The sequence below is a fragment of the Austrofundulus limnaeus genome, unplaced genomic scaffold (genome assembly GCF_001266775.1).
Source record: "Austrofundulus limnaeus strain Quisiro unplaced genomic scaffold, Austrofundulus_limnaeus-1.0 Scaffold361, whole genome shotgun sequence".
NCBI classification, from domain to species: Eukaryota; Metazoa; Chordata; class Actinopteri; order Cyprinodontiformes; family Rivulidae; genus Austrofundulus; species Austrofundulus limnaeus.
In genome coordinates this window covers 434,361-455,189 of record NW_013952763.1, presented here as the reverse complement: position 1 = coordinate 455,189, position 20,829 = coordinate 434,361, and the positions used below count along the sequence as shown (strand labels likewise).

The window sequence follows — 20,829 nt, the reverse complement described above, 5'->3', positions numbered from 1 at the left end:
GGATTACACACATACATACAAATGAGACAACTATTTCCACTCTAAAAGCTATAGGGAGAATTTAGTGTTTTTTTGTTTGCGGGAGGAAAAACAGACAGCAATGAGAAAAAAACATGCATTAAGTATTTATAAAGAAATACAACAACGTGACAATATGATTCTTTCATTAAAATAAACATTTAATCATAAATTGTGCATTATTTAAAAAAACTGACACAGACAGCTCCTTAATAGAAAAAAATCTTTTTTTTTATCTGCTGGTGAGGAAACCAGTAAGATTTTAAGTGAAGCAGCATAAATAACAAAATTGTTTCAAAATCAGACATTTCAAGGTGAAATTATACCCTCCAACATGTTAATTCACAATACAAATTTAAACTTGTTATGATTTTCAAAACCCCCATCTTMCTCTAACAGAACTTCATTAACAATAATCAATGTAAAAACAACCTTCAGGCAGACGGTGAACAGGCACTAAAAACTGTTTTTTTTTTTTTTAAGAAAAAGGTTCAGTAAGCAAATTCATTTTCAGAAACTTTGTTGACGCAGATACAGTACGTATGTAGTGTGTGTGGGCACGTCCGGTCTTCTTTCTTCGCAGGTTAAAACGCAGGCTTGCTCATGTACTCCTCCATGGTCTGGAAAACAAACGCACAACAAAAAGAAGAAGAAGAAGAAGAAAAGATCGGCTTTTGAGACAATTAAACACACCAAACTAATAATGCGTTTAATCAAGTGCAGGCACACAGCTACAGATCACCTGCTGAGCACAGCAACACACAGTAGGTCACCAACACAAGCACAGCCTCTAACCTGTCTGTCCATATTCAAGGTCCAAACAGCTCCACCTCATACCACTCACTGTGGTCATCCTGAAGCGATAATGGTCAAAATGAACAGGGAGGCTACACTGAACATCATCCAGCCYTAGATTTAAAAGGGTTAGTCAGCCCTATTCGGGAAGCACAGGACAACAACACCCAGTTTAGCGATGGCGCCACACAGACCCATGAGCCTAAAGAGGGAGGCAATGGGAGGGGGGAAGCATCAACCAAAGACTAAAGTTTACGCCAGGGGAATCTGCCGCTCACTGGCAATAACTGTGGCAGAGGAAGAGACAGATGTGCACACACACGAAGGGAGGGAAAACAGAAACATAAGCACTAAAAAAAAGAATTAAAAACACTCACATCTTCATGCCTTCTACAAGCAAAACAAGGGCACGACAGGGATTGAGCAGCACCACTGTTAATGATTCTACCACACACTGACTAATCTACATGTACTAAATAAAACTTCATCATATCAGAGCCTGAGTAATGCTGCCAAGCAAATCACTGTGCACCACTTTCAGATATTTAGATGTCCCACAACCACAACTTCACAGAGAAAGAAAACCAACACACACGGCACAAATGACTTAAATATGTCACTGTTGCTTTAAGGAGGCTGAGGCTTGCAACAGATGTTAGATGTTTACAACGGCGCTGTATTAAAAAATATATTCTGTGTGCATTTGTGTGTGTGTTTGCGTGTGTGTAGGCCTTGCTCAGCGTCCTACCTCCTGTAACATGTCGGAGGATTCGATGGCGCGGTTCACAATCTGTTTAGAGGTTTCTTGGATCTCTCCTCCCATTAGAAACTCATCCAGGATAAAATAGGCCTTCTCAAAGTTAAAGATAATGTCCAGCTCACACACCTGAGACAAGGCATGGTGGGGATTAACATGGCTATCACATCAGGTTAGTGATGTGCACACATTATAAATCATATGACAAAAACATATACAGTTTGTTGTTGTTTTTTTAGCATTACTTCAAATTATAGTTGTACTAAATAAAAACTGAAATACATTTCCAAAGTATTTGTCCAGCAGCTCCACATAGCGGTGAATAACCTCCAGGGCCAATAGCTCATTCTCCTGGTTCTCCACAGCCAAACAGAAATATAAGCTTGCATACCTAAGAAGAAGAGGAGGACACAAAGCTCTTAGTGCAAAGCAAAAACAATACAAAATAGGTGTCGACACAAGTGACGAAATGCTTCCGCAAACAGGCAAATGTGCGTATCACCTCTTGTAAATGATCTTCAGGTCTTTCCACTGCAGAAAGTTGCAGGAGCGTGGTTGCCGTGCCAACACAATGGTGGTCATTTCCCTGATGATCTTCTTTTTTTCACGATCCGTCATCGCCGTGAACCACTTCTGCAGACGCAGCTTCCCCTGGCGACTGAAGAGCAGCAGGAAGCGCATCTAACGACACGGACGTGGTCAGGAAGTAAAGTCATTAAAATCGGCACGGTTAATGAAGAAACACGTGTCGGATCCAGTCCAGCACGCACGCACGCACGCACGCACACACGCACACACACACACACACACACTAGGATTACCACAAAGTTAATGCAAAATAAATTATTAACCAGACACAAACAGAGACATAGGGGCTGAATATTCTGCCTGTTCTTTACATGGCTCGTTTTTATCGAAAGAACATTTTTGAAGACTTATAAGAATAGACAAGAGTTTGTGTCTTTGTAATTTAAAGAACATATTTTAAACTGGAAAAAAATAAATTATGAAACCTAAACTGTCTCTATGTGTGGCCCTGTGATGGACTTGGGACCTGTCCAGGGTGTACCCCACCCCTCGCACTGTGACTGCTGGATATGGGCACCAGTGACCCACACAACCCTGAAAGGAATAAGTGTGTATGGAAAATGGATGGATGGATGGATGAAAATAAATTACATCACATTCTTTGATATATATGGACACACACACACACACACACACACACACACACACGCAGTCATAAAGTTAGAATATCATGAAAAAGTTTATTTCTATCAGTAATTCCATTCAAAAAGTTAAATTTGTATATTATAAATTATTCTTTACATGCAGACTGATATATTTCACATGTTATTTGTTTTAATTTCAATCAATCAATCAAGTCACATAAGCATAGGCGTAAAGGTGAGTGCAAAAACTTGGGTGCAAATTCCTACTTGTAAGATGCAGATCACAATAAATACAAACAAAATTTTAAAAGAAAGTTCAGATAGACTAAAAAAGTTTGAATAGACTTGCGCTATACACAGTAAACTTATACTGTAAGCATACAATAATTCACAGTTGAGTGTACAGATATATTCTGACAATGTAATTATGTTATGGTTATATTTGGTGCATCAAAAGCAGATAGTGTGTGATGGGAAAAGGGGGATCGACAAAGGGAGGTACAACTCCTGAGTAAGATTCAGAGTGAGTTTATGCAGGATGAGGTGTGAGAAATAGTCCAGTAGGAGTGCAGGTGCACACTGTGTTGATTTTAGTGAAATAATGGGATTAATTTTGATGATTATATCAGACAACTAATGAAAACCCAAATTCCGTATCTCATAAAATTAGAATATTGTGAAACTGTTCAACATGAAGACACCTGCCACACTCTAATCAGCTAACTAACTCAAAACACCTGCTAACGCTTTTAAATGGTCTCCCAGTCTAGTTCTGTGGGTGACACAATCATGGCAAGACTTGACTTTACAAGTTACAGGTTTAATGATACCTGTAATGTTAGGAAGTCATTTGACTAACAGAAAACAACTTATATGGCCTRAAAATGAATCCGCAGAGCTTGTATTAAATGTGGAGTCCCTCAAGGTTTTGTTAGGTCCTAAACTTTTTTAATTTGTAGTAATGTTTGTGGAGTCTTAAATGCTACAGTTTCATTTGTTTGCAGATATTTTGTCTRTAGATTATTTAAAAATGGACTACAAAGGGTACAGTGTGTAATATCTAGACTTAAAAAGTGGTTTTATCATAGTAAATTATTTATGAATTAAACTAAATTTCTCATTTACTGAATATTATTAAAAGTACTATGATGCAATTGAAGGAAACCTCTGAATAAAATACCCCAGTAATACACAAAGAGGGTATGGAAACCTAGTATACAATGTCAGTTTGAGGGTTCCAATAACACTGAGGACWGACCAGTGTTTCCACTTAAACAAATCCGAAATCAACAACATGGCATTGTTTAAGTGTTGTAGACAYCAACATCCCACACTAACTCCACATATTTCTATCAAAGAATAAGCATAAAATCACCTGAGCGTGTTCAACCCATAGGCAAATTAAAGGCAAAGCATTACTGCCATGATGGGTGGGAACGTGACGAAACCTGTTTAACAGAATACACCGGTTTAAGGAAGACACACCTTATTTCTGACTGTTCCCTAAACTTCAATATAAAATATCACAAATCCAATAAAAAAGCGAATTCTACTGCTCTTCGGCAGCCCGATAACAGCCAGAAAAGCTAGACTTTTGTTAAAGGAAGTAGCGTAAAAAAGGCGTTAGCCACCTGCAGTCAGGTGGCGACAGGTGAACAGCTAGGCTGACGCTACCTTCCCGGTACGAGCATGCGCACAAACCATTAGAAACACTTACCATGTTGACGCGACGACAAGGGTTACAAACGGTGTAAGGCAGCAAGAAAAACATACAGTTTAACCCTCACAAAGGGTCAAAAGGTCCAGCTGAACACATTATCCGTCAGTCGACAAGTGCAGCCGGGGTGGAAAAAAAACCAAAACGTTTTAACTCCGCCCCTCTGGCTGCCGGAGCACGGACGCGTCATTTGACCTCACGCGCATCTGGATTGGCTCCGTTTCAGATGGGATCTGCTCAGCCTGAAGCGCGCTGCGTAACATGTAAATGAAACGAACTGATAAAACTTTAACTTATCACCATGGGGAGAGGGCTGAAGTGTTATTCCCATGCAGGATCGGTAGGGAGCAGCAAGTGCAGCATCTGCTTCATGTGATCCTGAACTGTCCCGCACAAGGTTTTTCAGGAGGGAGCTGGTGACCTGCAACACTTTGAGGGGTTGCTGCTCACTTGCTGTCATGTCTCTGTACAGAAATGCCGTCTGGTTTTTGAATGGGATCCACCAGTACACAAGGTTAGTGTCACTTTGTTGCTGATCTGCAGTGTGGATGTGATAAAAGACGGATGCTTTATTTTTAAAATCAGTCCTGCAGCAGTTCTGGTGTGTTTGGCGTATTGCATATTTCTATTTGAGTGTAAGTCTGAATGTTGTTTTGCAAAGAGACATCAATGGTCTGATCTCCGTGTGGCACAAATTACCACACAAACTGACCCTTTATGCACACATACAATAGATCTATTGACAGTTTGGTAATGGGACATTACTGCATAACCTCAGTTTCAAAAGAGCTGGGATAAGAGTTGTATAAGATGTAAATAAAGATGGAATACAGTGACTTGCAAATCTCATACACCCATATTTTATTAACAATGGAACATAGGTCATTTTGAATTTGATGACTGTAACACATCTCAAAAATGCTGGGACAGGCCCATATGTTTCCCACTTCCCCACACCTCTTTAAACAACAGTGTACATTTCTAAGAGAAGAGGAGACCAGATGGTGTTTTTTTTTATTTCATGATGCAACAAACACTTTCAGTTGATGAGAAGCCTACACTTCAGCACATGGACTCGTCTACTTTGAGGCCATCGTGTTATAATAGATGCAGCATAGTGATGTCTTGCTGAAACATGCAAGGCCTTCCCCGAAAAAATACATTTTATGGAGTGGAGCATTCTATCGTTTTACTTTTCTGCATGGATGGAGCTCTTCCAAGTGTGTAAGCTGTCCATTCCAGAAAAAAATGAATGCTGCCCTATACCACCAGAGAGGCGAGGCTTTGAATTGTGCACTGATAAAAGAGGATGTGGTGTTTGTGGTTTCCAAAAAGGAATGTCATTTTTTGATTTGTCTGATCAGAAAAATCTGTTTATTATTAACGGTCTATTTTAAATTAGCTTTGTCCCAATAAAGAAAGTTGTGATTCTGGATTGTGTTCACATATGGCTTTTTTTAATTAGTGGAAATGCCCTTTTTGTGATTTCTAGGACATAAACCAGATTCTTGAATATGTTTAATGGTGTTGTGAGCTATAGATGGTGGGATAAATAAAGTCTTGGTGTTTGGGGGTTGTACTAACATTGTCGTAAATTTAGCTCTCTCTTTACTTTGCCACAATCATTGAATAAGCATTCTTTGTGCATTTAGGCAAGGATTCGAGACAGCATCGAAAGACTTTGAGCCAAAGGACCTTGACGTGCCCGTTGTGGGTCGATCCTTTATGATCACCGGAGCTAACAGTGGAATTGGCAGAGCAACAGCCATGGCCATAGCCAAGAAAGGTATTCCAATCTGCTGAGTTGTCTGCTCCATCACATGCCTCACTTTTACTAAAGGTGGATGATTTGTGTCCAGGCGGGACAGTCCACATGGTGTGTAGGAACAAGGACAGAGCAGAAGAGGCCAAATCAGACATTGTTTCTGCATCCGGGAACACGGTGAGTGCGTTTGATTCAAGTTTACGTTAAACTGCTACATGGCATCAGTGAAGGAGACTCATGCATGTTGTTGTAGGAGGTGTACGTCCATGTTGTGGACATGTCTCAAACACGCCAAGTTTGGGAGTTTGCCGAGGCCTTCAAGAAACAGTATTCATATCTGAATGTGTTGGTAAATATCATTCACCCCCTTTCTGTAAAATTTGCAGATTTTTATTGAAACAAAATAAACTTTATAATTTCATCTGACTTTCGTGAATGTTGCGGAAGATCAACAATGCAGGTTGTATGGTGCACAAGCGAGAGCTCAATACAGAGGGCTTGGAGATGAACTTTGCTACCAACACCATGGGTGAGACCCGGTCCTTTGCTCAGAATGAGCCGTGCCTCTAAACAGTATTAAATCAGTTCTATTCTTCTTCTTCTTCTGCAGGGGTCTATATTCTCACTCAGACACTCATACCACTTCTACAGAAGAGTCGGGACCCCAGAGTGGTACAATTTCATGCTTAAGTACACACAAAAAGCGTCTTCATCTGGATCATGAGAACGGCATAATGCCACTTTTGTCCATGCTGCTGTGGCTGTTTTCTTAGCACACTGCTGTGGCTGTTTTGTCCCTGCCTGTTAGATCACCGTGTCCTCAGGAGGCATGCTGGTTCAGAAACTCAGAGTGGATGACTTGCAGTCAGAGAAGGACTACTTCGATGGCGTCATGGTCTACGCTCAGAATAAGGTAGCAGCTGAAGATAGTTTAAAAACCAAATCTGACCGAGATTATATTCTCAAAACAAAGTCAGTTCAGCAGAAGAAGATAGAGGTGAGATATAAATTGGAAAATGGATGTTTCTATAAAAGAATATGTTGTTTCTTTCCAGAGACAGCAGGTGGTGCTAACAGAACACTGGGCCAAAACCTACCCAATGGTTCACTTTTCTGTCATGCATCCTGGCTGGGTAGATACACCAGGTACTGTCAATAAGTCATCAGACAAAAATAAATAAATACAGCTAAGATATATAATAAGTTTGCTTTAAAGATAGCAACTTTTGAATTACGATGTATAAATAGATAAAGGTTTAACTGTAGGGATACACATGTCATTTTGCTTGAACAAGAATGGCAGTATTTTAATAACATGTATGTGAATGTGATGTATTTTCTTATTCATAACTTATCAGAACCCAAGGTTTTTATTTTAGTGACACAAACCAAGCCATTGTGTTTGTTTCCAGCTGTTTCTACATCAATGCCTCAGTTCCACCAGATGATGGGGGACAGGCTACGTACTGCAGAGCAAGGAGCTGACACTGTTGTGTGGTTAGCCCTGTCCAAAGTTGCTGCTAGAACATGCAGCGGGCAATTTTTCCAAGGTGAACATAAGACTTTATTTTTCTTACAAATATAGGTGCTTGTATTTTTTTTTCTTTATCAATGTCAATGAGCTCAAACATCTAGGTTCAACTCCTCTGATTGTTTGTGTTTGCAGATCGTCAGGCTGTTCCGGCCCACCTCCCCCTGGCTTGGACTCACAGTTCTGATGAAGAGATTCAAAGTTTCATAGCTCAGCTGGAGGCTTTGACCCGAGCTGTTCAGTCACAGCATGGAGCTGATCCTAAAGGTCCTCTGGACCCATCCAGACCTGACTTTGTCTAGATTATGTTACACCACATACTGACCAATAAGCGTTAATAAGTATCAAATAATTTTAAAAAACAAAAAAATGGGGCATTTTTCCCCCACACAATTTAATTTATGGTACTATTTTTTGAAAGGAGATATATGACTCCTCTTATAACAAGCCAATGAAATAAAATTAAATATTGGAATTGGAGTACAATTAGAGATGGGATATATGGCTCTTTAAAAGTATCTAAATCTTGAGTTTCCTTTCAAAAAAAATAGTTTAATTTTGAATGTTAGAGACATCATTATGTATTTTTTTGGTGGTTCTTAGTGGTTTTCCACCAAGGGCGTAATCACCATCTTCAAAGCAGGGGGGACAGAGGGTACAGATATTGGAAGTTGGGGGGACATGTCCCACCCTGTACCTATGGCAGTTACGCCCATGTTTTCCACCCTCCTAGACCCCTTTCACATAGTTTTGATGGTTTTTGGTGATTTTTCACTGGATTTTGGTCCACTTGGGCCCCTTTCACATGGTTTCTGACGGTTTTTAGTGGTTTTGGCTGGTTTTCGGCCCTCCTAGACCCATTTCACATGGCTTTTGGTAGTTTTCACTGATTTTCCACCCTCCTATGCCTGTTTCACATAGTTTTTGATGGTTTTTTGGTGGATACATGTTGAAGTAGCCATGCTAGAACTGTACCATGTGACTTGTCAAGCATGCAATCCCCATGTTCCTTCCTTCGTTGTGGAAAAGCAAATAAGTAATGTATGTGTATGCTTCTGAGGAAAAAATAAATTAAATAAAAGCCAAACAGCTCCAAGTTGTCTGTGACTCAGTTCCCATCATTAAAGAGCCGTTCAACAGTTTCAGAGCGTTTGTAAACGTCACATCGCTAAATTACTATAGCTTCAACAGGAAGAGCTGGTTTTAAAGAAGGAAAAAACTAACTCATTGGAGTTGTTGCACCACTTCCCTCTCCTCCTACTGCCTCTTTGGAGAACAAACCTAAAGCTCCGCACTCCACAAACGATCAATAATCCTTGACACACCTTCTTACTGAGAGCATACTATTGTTAGACTAAAAGCCGGTTTAAAGACTGAACAGCAGCATGGGAAGTCTCTATTGCAACAAGGCTTCCATTAATTCAAGAGATCTGATGACTCAGTAATGGTAATGTTTTGAATAATTACAGACACTGTTAAAACTCAAAATCTCTGGACTAATTCTGAGTTTTACAAATTTATATCGATAATAATATTACACTGAATTTTCATTTACTTATTTTTATTTTAGAACCACTGTTATTTGACTGATGCTGTACTCGGTGGCGAACAGAAATTTCCTATTTAGAAAAATAAAGTTACTAAAGGGACATATAGTACAAAAGCTAAAGTATATAGGGCATGCTATATATAAGTTAACCAAATAATTGCAAATAAAAGGCTGATATCAAGACAAAGCTGTTAAAAACACAAGAGTTTAAGTTTTCCTTTTAAACTAACTGAATCTGAATTTCTGACATTAGTGGTCTCTTAACTAAAAAACAAACTGTTCCTCATTTTTCTTTCCATATGTGTGTTGTCCAATTAACAAATGTAAAACAGTAACACCGTTCAGTGACACTCTAGCAACAATACCCATTTTTATTTTCTAACAACCCACATTTTTTGTTGTTTTTAATAACTTTATTTTATACAGTACTGAAACAAAGAAAAAAACAAACAAAAACAAAACATGGTGCATTCACATTTTCCCAAGGGATTCTTTGCAAGTTTGATCTCTACAAGGGTAAAACAGTGAAAAGCTTTTAGCTGGATCTGTCCATGTAAAAACTCAGGGAATAGGAAGACTGGGCCTGATTTAAAAGTTTTCTAAAGGATCTGATGAATTGGTTTGTTTGTTTATTGTCTGTGTTAAGATTTTACTTCCCATTTATGAGGTTTTACCACATCTTTGCAAAAAAAGACAGTGATTCAGGTTCCCAGTCTTGGTCTGTAAAATGAACTTACAGTCCATGCGTAACAACAGTCCAAAGAAAACAACTCTCATCAAGTCTCTTTATTTGCTTTGAGTCCACCTTCTACGCAACGTAGGTGTACACTTTACGATCCTCTGGCGTCCTTGCCAAATAGTCTCTTTCTATTAGTCCCTCTATACGCTTTTTGATTACCACAGGACTGGGAAGGAAGCGTGCCCGAAGCTGCTGAGTCACCTGAAAATACAAAGTGACACAAGAAAGGCACAACTTAACATAAGATGCTGTAGCTCTTTTAAATAACTTTTAGTGCAAGTTAGGAGATGAAGGGAGGATTCCTTATAGAAGAGCAAAGGTAACTTCTACTCTAAATGTGGTCAAAAGTAGAATTCAATTTGGTCCTCAAACATTTAGTGTTTTGAGGAAATAAACCATGACTATTTGCACTGTCTTTTTGGCATCAAGCTGTTTAACTGCAAGGTATTGCACAAGGTGTGTGGAACAGACGGTATTTGGAAGAAAGTATTTTCTGAGTAATTATCTATGTAATCTCACAGGAATCTTTACAAAACTCACTGCTTCTCCAGAATGTGCGAGCCACTGACCATAACTACTCAAGAACTTCACATAACCTGTTTCAAAAAAGAAAAACTATGCGCGAAGTAGAACTGAAATAAATTGAATGAAACTGCTTATTTTGTAAACATCTACCTCTGCAACCAGAACGTTGTGCTGCATCTTCTTCCTTGACTTCATGATTCGGACAATCGCTGCCTCGATTTCATGCTTCCTGTCATCATCCACTTTCTGCCGTGTTTCTTTTCTTTCAGGATCTGATTCTCCTTGTTTCGCAGCAACTAGTAAAGTAGGGTACAGGTGCAAAAAGTTCATGGAGAAAACTTGTAAAACATTTTTTTAAACTGTACTGTACTGTGTACATGACTGTATCTGTAGTGATGCATAACACCCAAATACCAAGTACTTGTTAGAACATTTTAATAGGCAAATATTACAAATTACATTAGCAAAAAATCATTTGGAATTCATAAAATATGCACCACTTTTTTAAAGATACGCTCCTACAAAACCCTTAAAAAGAAAAACTGTTACTAACAGCAGATGATAGAACTTGACTCAAAGAGGTGAAACCTAACAGATCTTCGCACACATTTTACTCACCGGTTTGTATTTTGACTCTGTGAAGCTTGGCTGTAAACTGATCGTTGACTGTAAACACATGTCCGTTCTCAATCTCCTTGGACTTCGGCTCTTTTGTGAGAACTCGCTGGGTGGGTTTCCCACAGGCCAAAGACTGCAACGCTCGCACCAGCTCTCTCTCAGGGATATCAGTCTCCTGCTGAATCTCCTGTTGAAAGAGTTAAAACAGACAATAAGGAATAAAAACACACACACACACAATAATTAACAACAGCATTATGACTAGAAGCAAAAAAAACAGCTTTTTAAAAGTGGCTCCTGCGGATAGGCAGGATTTAGTCGTTAATTAAGTTAAGAAGATATGGCACCAGGATGGGACAGGTTGATTGCTGCAATGTGATTCTGTGGGTACATCTCTGCTCCTGCCATAAATATGGATGCTACACTCAAACATATCTAAACACTGTTGTTAACTAAATACACCTTTTTGTGAGAACAGCTTTTTTGAACAGAAGGATGTACCCCGACACCCTGAAAAATCATTTAGAAAAGCTTTGTGTTGTTGACTTGAAAGTGGGTCTGGAGACTTTGAGACCCTATTAAATATTAGGCAGGTGGTCGTAACGTTATGCTTGACTGGCGTATAGAGAGAAGCGAAATGCTGAATGTGCTCCCACCTCAAAAGTGCACTTTTCTCTGTTGTTGAAGAGCATGAGGATGGTCATCTGGAAGGTGGAGACCTGCAGGATGTGCTTTCGGGTGTTTGAACCTGTGACCTGGGCTCCACCTAGACCCACCTCCGAACCATCCTCCTGTGGAAAAGGAAGACAAAAATAGGACTCTAAACCAAAAAAACAACAACTAATCTTTTAATATGGTAAGCTGTCTTAAAGATCATTTACTAAAGCGGCACCCTTTAGTGTTTTTGTACCTTTTTAATAGCTCCGTAGAAAAGTGCATTTAGGTCCGCCGCGCCCATGTGGTGCTGTAGTGTCAGTTGTCTTCCACTGTGCTTAGCGAGGTAAAACCTGAAAAATAAAAGTGAAATAGTTCCAAGTACATACATATAATACAAAATAACAAGGCTTTCTGTTATATAGCAACACCCCCTTTAGTTCGCAGTATTTCTTACCTTCTGAAGACTTCAAAGGCATGTCTGGGAGCAGGGGGGATGGTGCATTTGGGTGTTGCAGACTGTGTAGGCCAGTAACCAGTGGTGAGGACCCTAACTGTGAGGTCCACACCACTCAGGGATGCCTGAAAGCAGGGTATGGTTTTACGTATCGGTTAGAAGATTCTGTCATGCAGTAAAATGTTGTCGAATTTCAGGTCCACATTAGTTTCAGAACCGTCACAGGTATGAAAAGCGGCAAATTATTTCTTGAAGTTCATAAAACCTTTTGTTTGACACAACTTGATGAAAAGCAGCAGCTAAGTGTAGCATCATTTAAAGGCTGCTGGATATTTTTATTCATCACATTCATGCAGGTTTTTAAAACGCTGTTTTGAATGAAAATGTTTTGCATAGCATGAAATTTGCTGGGGGTGTGTTTACATTTGACTGACATGTATTTTACTTTGAGCACTTGTTGAACAGGCAAGTATTACGGCAACATTTTGCTATATTTTGAAATCCTTCTATTTTGTCCTCATTTGTCTGCTTTTACGTTAAAAATGGGAGCAACAAACAATTACATGTAATAGAATTTTGACCCAATCAAGTGCACGATGTCTGTTTTTTGTGTCTTACCAATGTCTTTTGTATATGTTGTCTGAACTCATCCATAGTAGTGTTGGAGATGCTCATATCTCTGAACATCCCTTCCAGTTTTGAGGTGAACTGACAGCCACATTCTGTCTGTGAGGAACAACGGTGGAGAAAATGAGCCAAAACTGTCAAACAAGACATAAGGGCTTGACACACGGGCAGCGACAAACTACAGCGATGAACGGCTGTCATCGCAGCCAGGGTGAAACCCGACACACGGGACGCGATAGTGATCGCAGCGTTGCGAATCGTGCTCTCAGATCGCTTGTCTTCACGAAATTTGATTGGTTCTTGACTCTGAAGGCGGGTGTGCATTACGGACGTGTAAACTAAACAAATCTTGCGATGCTAATGATATTGAAAAACAAACACACATCAAGATACAGTTTTACGAGGAAAAACTTACCATAAACGTCACTCTGGTGCCAATAAATTCCCACAAAGCTTTTTAGTAATCACTTGGTGAAAGTGTTAGCTAACGGCAGTGTGTAGCATACTCTCCTCTCATTGGTCAGTCAATGAAACCCTCGCTGATTGGTTGTACGCTAAGCGACAGCGACAAAAGTTGAACATTTTTCAACTTTCATATGTCGCGTCACAAGCTTGCGTGTGCACGTCTACGTGTACGAGCGCGAAATTTCACATGCACTATTTTCGCCGGTCGCTTAGTAGGAGGAGGCAAGCGATTGTCGCCTCACCGCACAGGCTCCATAGGAAATGAATGGAGAGCGAGCGACGTCGCCTCCCGTGTGTCGAGCCCTTTAAACTGAAACAGTATAGAAGAAAAGTAACAAAAACAAGAGCCAGCTGTTCAGAAATGTTTGAAATGATTTACCTTTAGCTTAGAGATCATGTTCTTTTCCAAGTCATCTGAGACACTCTTGTTGCTGAGAAGCCGGCGGCCCAGATGCTGTTTGTAGTACCTTTCAAAAACATCTTTCTCCTGCATGAACCGGAACAACACCATGGCCTTGTCAAGAATCAACTCCACCTCCTGTTCTGACAACTGCTCAAACAAGATGAGAAAAAAATAAAGAAAAAGATCATGTCAAATAAAAGTATGACTCTAAAAATACACCAAGTTCTTTTGTTCTAAAGTCACATACCCCTCTCACTCCCTTCAGCTTGTCATCAATAAAAAGTGACAAGTACTCTGGCGAGCGGGAGTTGAGGTTGAGAAAATACTCAAAGTCTCCCGCAATGGTTTGTTTAAAGAGTCTGTCATTGTTGAAAGACTCGAGGAGAAAATGATCAAATCGTGTCTTCAAGTCTAGCAGACCCTGTTGAGGAAGCATCAAGAAAAGGATGTCACAGTGAGGTGTCTCTCTTACAATCTTAAGCACACTTCCACATCAGGAAGTCCTTAAAAGGATTACTTGTTTTGTACTGGCAATGTTTAGCGAACATACCTGAATGTAGTCAATGGGGTTCTTGCCCTCTCCTTCTTCAGACACCAGAGCTTTGCCTTGTTCCCTCAAATACGAGCTCATACACTCGCACATTGTTTTAAGGCCGTTTGGTACGCGAGTGAACAGCTTGTACATGCACGCCAGGTCTGAGGGGAAAACACAAAGACAAAACATGCGTTAGTAGTATGAAATTAAACCAATTTATAATGAGAAAACTTGCCGTTAAAAAGTTCTTTCACCTTCCGTCTTGCTGTTCTTCAGCATATGGACCAAACCAGAATTCTCCATCTCCACAATGGTTTTCATGTGTTTAGAAATCAGCTCCCTTTCCACTACCTTGACAATGGGCTCTTCTGTAGACTTGTCCAGACAGTGCATTACCCGCTCGATCTCTTCATTGATCCTGGCTTCTACCTTCTTTATGTAGACGCTGGCGCTGTTTTCTGCTAAGAACTTTTGGCTCTCCATCTAAACGAGATTAAACATTGTGCAATATTATCGATCTTTCAGATCTGGGAAAAAAATGATTAAAAAAATAAATAAAAAAACAAGGAGCACAAAGCAAGCCATTTCAAACATACCTGGAAGAATTCAGCAGACATTTCTAAGAAAGGGCACTCAAAGTCTTCTTCATACACAGATCTACCATCCAAACCAAGAATCATCAGCATCTGGCAGGCGTTTCTGATGGCACCCCTGAGAATTACGGTGGATAAATAAAGATCAAATTAGATTATCTTCGATGACTCCCTGACACCAAGTTCTCAGTTCACCCAACACATCGGACATCTTAGAGCAACCTTCCAGTGATCGCAATTTAACCAGCTCATCTAGAACTACAAACGCATACCTGTCTACAACCTCCCCCTTCCTTTCCCGTGCAATCATGTCCAGCAGTGTCTGTCGCAGGTGGTCTCGAATGCAGCCGTAGCGCACCACCTGGTCCCTGAATATGATGAGGCCAAGGTTGTACACGTTCTCCACACTGTTTTGTTGCACATAGACCCGGTCCTAAAAGAAGTGGAAATGGGGAGGAGGGGGGTGGTATTCAATACACAAAAAAGAAATTAAAATCTGGCACATAGTAAGTTGCATCATTTTTTTTGTTTGTTTGTTTGAGTAAAGCAAACATTCACTGTGAAATCAGCTTAGTGAAAAGTTTTTAAGTTGAAATTAGCACAAATACAGTTTCACAGTACAAGACTCTGGGATGTGTGTTTTAATGAAGTATTGCTGTAAAAAGTATTTTTGATACAAACATCTTTTTACACTGTTTTTGAACTGTAGCACGCCAGGAATCCTTGGAACCAATGCAGGACTGATATCAGAAGTTATGTACCAAAAATACTTAATTTACTTTTTTTTGTTGTTTTGTAACTTCATCTTTTTCTCAGTAGGTTGTCATTCCGGCAATTATACTGCACAAAACATATTTTCCCTTTCATTATTAATAAATAAACCTGCAACAGGAAATATGTGAGCCATCACATTGAAACGAGGATTAAGTCTAAAAGTTGTCTGTGGAGAAATAGGCAGATGTAGTGTTTTGATTAAAACACTTGCAAAAATTACATTTTTGTCAAAATATAACAAATAACTGTGTTTTCAATGTATCATTTCAATGAACTGTCTTAAATATTATCCTAAAATTTTTTTGAAGCACTTTTTTGAGCATTAGCAAACAAAAACCCAATTTTGAGGAAAAACACCTTAAAATGTTGAGATTTTCCCTGTGAGCTATCAAAACTTTTGTTTCTTTCCAGTTGGGAAAGCTCAATATTCAAATACTATTTGAGGTTTTTTATTTTTTTTCAAATGACATAAAAATCCTCATTAAAATTACATAAAATTAGGATCTAGAATTATGTATTATTGTAACCAACAAGACAAATTAAATAATATCTCTGGATCTACTAATGATATCAGGATGATCTAAGTATTAAAATGTAGCTTTTAAAGCAGGAATCTGAAAATATGATTAGGTAATTTTGAGCAAATTTGACTTAATCCTCAGTGCGATGTGATGGGTCACATATATTCACAACTAAAACAGAGCACAAATATAGACATTGTTGTGAACATCAATGTACATATTTTAAATTGAAAGTGAATTATTTTCACTCATGACATTTTTATATGTCTCATAATGTGGGAAACCACACAGACAAGCAGAGTCTCTTTTCTATCTCCATACTCAGCTACAGCAGCAAATATAATCCCATCATTTTTTATTTGATCCTTGCAAAACCTGCAGATAAATGACTACTCTGCTCAGCAGTGGCCCAGCATAGGGCGAACTCATCCACCAGTCAAAAAAGATTAGTAAATTCATTACTGGTTTTCCATGTTCACATACAGTATTAAAGTATCCTTAGGCAAGAACCTGAATTCCACATTTCCCTGAACGCAGACATCATATTCAGTCTGAATATTGTGGTGGAATGAGGTAAATATGAGCAGAAATAAAAATGTCATATAAATGCAAATAATATTTTTTTAGTGGGCAACAGAAGAAGAAGAGGCATGGAACTAGTGCTACTAATATATTGTTTCCATTACACCTCAGTAGTCAAAGTAATTAAGTACCAACAAGGGAGAATAATTTCACTCAACTTAAAGATAATACTCAGAGTGGGGTGGGGGGGTTTAATTTAAACATAAAAATGCAAAGAGACACTGACAACATGAGACAAATAGAAATATTGTTTTATAGTTTGTATTTGTAGAATACATTAACAGTAAAAATGCCTAAATCTTATCATATAGTCTGAAAATTTCCTTTGGACTTTAAAAAAAATCATATCCTGACACCTAATCTTTGTTTTGTTTAAGCCAATTAAGCTACAACATGGTATAATTTTAACTTATTTTTCCAACATATTTCCTTTTCACTTCCTCATACCAGGCTTGAGGACGACACATTCTGACATAACATCCTTCCTTAGTAAACACCTATTATTGTGCATTGAAGACATGCACGCTGTTTATTTCTTGGCTTACATAAAATGTAGGTGGATATCTTGTTCTTGCTAACACAGCAAAGACATTTTTGGAGCAAATGATCAAACTGAAATCATGAACGATGTCAATTGCGTATTTTGATAAAATGCAATCTAAAAACACAACCCCTGAAACACCACGTTGTGCTGTTGGCACTACGTGATGAAACAACAAGACCAGCCATTTTTTCTTTGAAACAAACAAATTAGGAAACAAAGCCTCATTGTTTGGTCCACAGATAAATTCAAACTTTTTTTTTTTACAAAGTCCAGAAAAGGATGCAGAGGGAAACACAAAGGACATTTCTTATAAAGCACACAATAATCTATGATACTGAGAAAAATAAATGCTCTTTTACCATGTACATAAGGATGTCTCTGATCATAACCATGGCAGTCTGATGGTCATTCCAAGCCTGGTTCAGTGTTTGCAGAAAATTATTATTTAAGGAGTTTAGAACATCTTCCCGCACCTGAAAAGATCAAGAGACAAATCAAGTAAGCTCTAGGGACTCAGACAACTATCTATAGTTTGCATATTATTATTATTATTTACTTTGTTGATGAGGTGCTCAGTGACGACCTCCCTCAGACCCGTGTAGAGCTTTTCTCCATGTTTGTGGAGAACCATGGTGTAGGCATTCCTGTAAAGCTCCTCAAAGCTCAGTCCGCTGTTGTTCTTCCTCTGAATCTCCTGGATGGCATTCTTGAGAAGGTCCCAGATGTTATTTACATATTTCTCATCCATCGTCATCTACAGGACATAGAAGAATGAAGGTCAGACCGTTTAACCACATTCTAAAAGCTAATTATCACAGTAATATTTTTTAAAGATACACTTAATAGGAGCTTTAAACCTATTGTTGAAAAATAGAATTGAAGGATTAGATTTACAAAACATTCTAGTAGCATAGAGTCACATAATTGTTTAAAGCTTAATGCAAATAGAGAATCTCAGGCACAATTTGATAGATGATGCGTGTACTGATCTATAAACGAAATGTAGGACTGGTTCATGTAATAAAAAAACAATAACACTGAAGTTTTCAAATGTTTTACACAGAATGTATTAAAACTGGTCGGATTTAAATACTCTCCAAAGTAAATCTGATGAGTATGATGGAAATACTCTGGGCTACTTTGGCCTAAATATGAACTTGAGCTCAACATGTGAGCGAATGTTACTTATGTAAACTCAGCTACCACCTCTGATCCTCTCATACAGACACATACACCTGAAAAATCAAACTAAAGGCAAAGGGATGCTTTACACACTTGGTACAATGCAGATATATGTGCTCAGGTTTACTGAAACAATACAATGGAATTCACCCCCCAGTAAGTGTGTCAATAAAAATATAATGCGTGAGACAGTAGAAAGAATACCACAGATGATCACCTTAACATTGAGGCTGGTCCACTCAAGCATCATTGTCTTATGAACCTTTTAATAATAATGCTAACAAAGCACATAACATGACATGACATAATGATGTACAACCTGTCAAAAGCTGTGACTGACTGCCAGAAACTTGGCTCAGTCAGCTTGCAGGCCCGCTACTTAACAAGTTTTTTTCTTTCATTACATTTATGCCAACATTAGCTAATGACGAGCACTGCAGATCTATTTAAACAAATAAACCCGAACATCAAACTGAAGCATTCAAAAAGCTACTGCCCCCAGGCACCAAAGCTTTCCCTCCGACAATGACGTTTCATCGGCTGAGATGCTAGCTAGCTGCTAGCACAAAGACCTGCCATCTCTTCGAGTGTCACAATGATCGTCCCTTCACATGCAGACTAAATAAACGCTTACAGGAAAGGCTCGTATCCTCATCTTGGTGTCCTTCTTGGTGCCGCCTTTAAGGTTGGACATGATTACTTAGAACGAGTCGTTAAGTGGACATAAAGACTACATGAAAGACGACCGCTAGTTTGCTGGGCTCGCCAGGAAAACACTACAGAGAAACTCGGTGACCCCCTGTAAGGGGATTGGGTCGGTCTCTGTGTTTCTGGGGCTGCTGTCACTTGCTCTTCTGAGTGTGTTTCAGCTAATGTTAGCTTGTGTGCGGTGATGGCGGCCAATCTCCACTGCGCAATCCGAAAGTCTCGCGAGACTTCACAAGACTCCACAACAACACGGACAGGTGCGTTCCACAGGTCGAGACCCGTTGACCTCTCTTTTCTTTCCGAGCAAATGTGTCGTTATTTAGACATTTTAGCTAATAATTGTTAGGTTTTTTAATCGTTTATTTGATTTACTATACAACAATTTACATTTTAAAGTATTTATAACACTGAAACGGCCTTTTTCCCCCACAGTTCAGCGTTGGTGCCTTCCAATTATTGTAGTGTTCGTTTGCAAACTATTTCATCATTTTCAAGTGTTTCCTGAGGGGCTAAAACCAAACGGACAGGTGAGTCTATTGTTTTGACTGTTTGGGCGTAAATACATACGTGATACGTTCTAAAATGTTTGTGGGAAATCAAATTAACTACTAAACAAATACAAGAAAGACAAAAGTAGACACTTATTTAGATTAATTAAATCAAATAACTCAACTACAACATTGCATACCTCTTCATTCCTCCTTTTCCTCTTCATGGTTTTTTTGTTTGTTTGTTTTTGTTTTGGTTAACGTCTTCAGCTCTCTCTGAGCTCTATTCTCTCCAACTCAAACTTTCGGGCATCTAGTTGCCTAGCAATGATCATGGGTATTTCAAAAATATTCTGGAACTGAGTGCAAACCTCTTCACTTTCTCTGAGTTTATTCCAGACATCTAGTAAACTCTCATTTCTCACTTAAGGTTTTACCTTTCAGCTCACATACACTCCTGATCAAAATCTTAAGACCAGTCAAAAAAGTGCAAGAATTTGCGTTTTGCACTATTGGATCTTAAGACGGTTCTAAGTAGAGCTTCACAATGTTAAAAGAAGAAATCAGTGCAAGAGACAAGAACTTTTGAGCAGGGAATTTTCTGAAAACTGCATTTACACTCAAACATGATTTTTTTCAGCTGCTCAAAAGTTTAAGACCATAGTCTTTAAAAGCCAAAAGCTTTGCAAAAATCTGGATTCCATGTCATTTTCTGTCAAGTCTTTACACTGTCAAGACCTCCTGATGGCAAAAACAAAAAAGCTCACTGACTTTGAACGTGGTAGGATTGTTGAGCTGCATAAGCAAGGCCTCTCACAACGTGCCATCGCTGCTGAAGTTGGACGCAGTAAGACAGTCATTTTGCATTTTTAAAATGATCCTGAGGGTTATGGAACAAAAAAGTCAAGTGGTAGACCCAAAAAACTTCACCAGCTCTGAGCCGCAGGATCCGATTGGCTGTCCATGAAGACACGGGACGATCCTCTACCCAAATTAAGGCCATTACTGGTGCTGACTGCAGCCCARTAACCATCAGACGGCATCTGTGAGAGAAGGGCTTCAGAAACAAAAAACGTCTTCAAAGGCCACGTCTTCTTCAACGCCACAAAA

General features: G+C 39.1%; 3 protein-coding genes across 5 annotated transcripts; 1 reads left to right on the top strand and 2 right to left on the bottom strand.

Moving 5' to 3' along the window:
• Window positions 1-227: 227 nt before the first annotated feature.
• Window positions 228-4,610, bottom strand: ap1s3b (adaptor related protein complex 1 subunit sigma 3b). Of its 3 annotated transcripts, none has more exons than XM_014023278.1 (6): window positions 4,460-4,610; window positions 2,073-2,251; window positions 1,853-1,961; window positions 1,562-1,699; window positions 814-872; window positions 228-638 (listed from the first exon to the last, which is right to left on the bottom strand). In XM_014023278.1, exons 1-5 carry the CDS (start codon window positions 4,511-4,513, stop codon window positions 828-830), a joined length of 525 nt encoding a protein of 174 aa, XP_013878732.1. In that variant the 5' UTR covers window positions 4,514-4,610; the 3' UTR covers window positions 228-638; window positions 814-827. The 3 variants fall into 3 exon arrangements, with proteins under 3 accessions (XP_013878732.1, XP_013878734.1, XP_013878733.1); XM_014023280.1 differs by lacking the exon at window positions 4,460-4,610 and adding an exon at window positions 4,118-4,171; XM_014023279.1 differs by lacking the exon at window positions 814-872 and having other exon boundaries at window positions 4,460-4,608.
• A 37-nt stretch (window positions 4,611-4,647) lies between these two features.
• LOC106528170 (dehydrogenase/reductase SDR family member 12) lies at window positions 4,648-8,846 on the top strand. Its single transcript, XM_014023277.1, has 11 exons — window positions 4,648-4,722; window positions 4,795-4,973; window positions 6,112-6,245; window positions 6,319-6,401; window positions 6,478-6,573; window positions 6,672-6,753; window positions 6,835-6,896; window positions 7,033-7,137; window positions 7,280-7,370; window positions 7,637-7,774; window positions 7,891-8,846. The coding sequence occupies exons 2-11, from the start codon at window positions 4,918-4,920 to the stop codon at window positions 8,055-8,057; spliced, it is 1,014 nt and encodes a 337-aa protein (XP_013878731.1). The 5' UTR covers window positions 4,648-4,722; window positions 4,795-4,917; the 3' UTR covers window positions 8,058-8,846.
• Window positions 8,847-9,916: 1,070 nt separating this feature from the next.
• Window positions 9,917-19,201, bottom strand: LOC106528145 (cullin-3; the record flags this gene model as incomplete). The annotated part of the gene is given in 16 exon segments (XM_014023232.1): window positions 9,917-10,244; window positions 10,719-10,864; window positions 11,187-11,373; window positions 11,843-11,977; window positions 12,097-12,193; window positions 12,298-12,422; window positions 12,916-13,023; window positions 13,769-13,939; window positions 14,040-14,213; window positions 14,343-14,488; window positions 14,582-14,810; window positions 14,924-15,038; window positions 15,193-15,353; window positions 17,701-17,814; window positions 17,898-18,095; window positions 19,158-19,201. Coding segments are annotated over 16 exon segments (2,282 nt in total), but the record flags the coding sequence as incomplete, so codon positions are not given.
• Between the last annotated feature and the right edge of the window lie 1,628 nt (window positions 19,202-20,829).

Bases quoted from the DNA above. Each gene is read 5' to 3' on its own strand.
- LOC106528170 (XM_014023277.1), top strand. From the start codon at position 4,918: ATGTCTCTGTACAGAAATGCCGTCTGGTTTTTGAATGGGATCCACCAG. The intron at 6,402-6,477 runs GTGAGTGCGTTT...ATGTTGTTGTAG, and splicing joins TTTCTGCATCCGGGAACACG to GAGGTGTACGTCCATGTTGT. The intron at 6,897-7,032 runs GTACAATTTCAT...CCTGCCTGTTAG, and splicing joins AGAGTCGGGACCCCAGAGTG to ATCACCGTGTCCTCAGGAGG.
- ap1s3b (XM_014023278.1), bottom strand. From the start codon at position 4,513: ATGTTTTTCTTGCTGCCTTACACCGTTTGTAACCCTTGTCGTCGCGTC. The intron at 2,252-4,459 runs GTAAGTGTTTCT...CCGTGTCGTTAG, and splicing joins CTTGTCGTCGCGTCAACATG to ATGCGCTTCCTGCTGCTCTT. The intron at 1,700-1,852 runs GTATTTCAGTTT...GCCTTGTCTCAG, and splicing joins TGGACAAATACTTTGGAAAT to GTGTGTGAGCTGGACATTAT.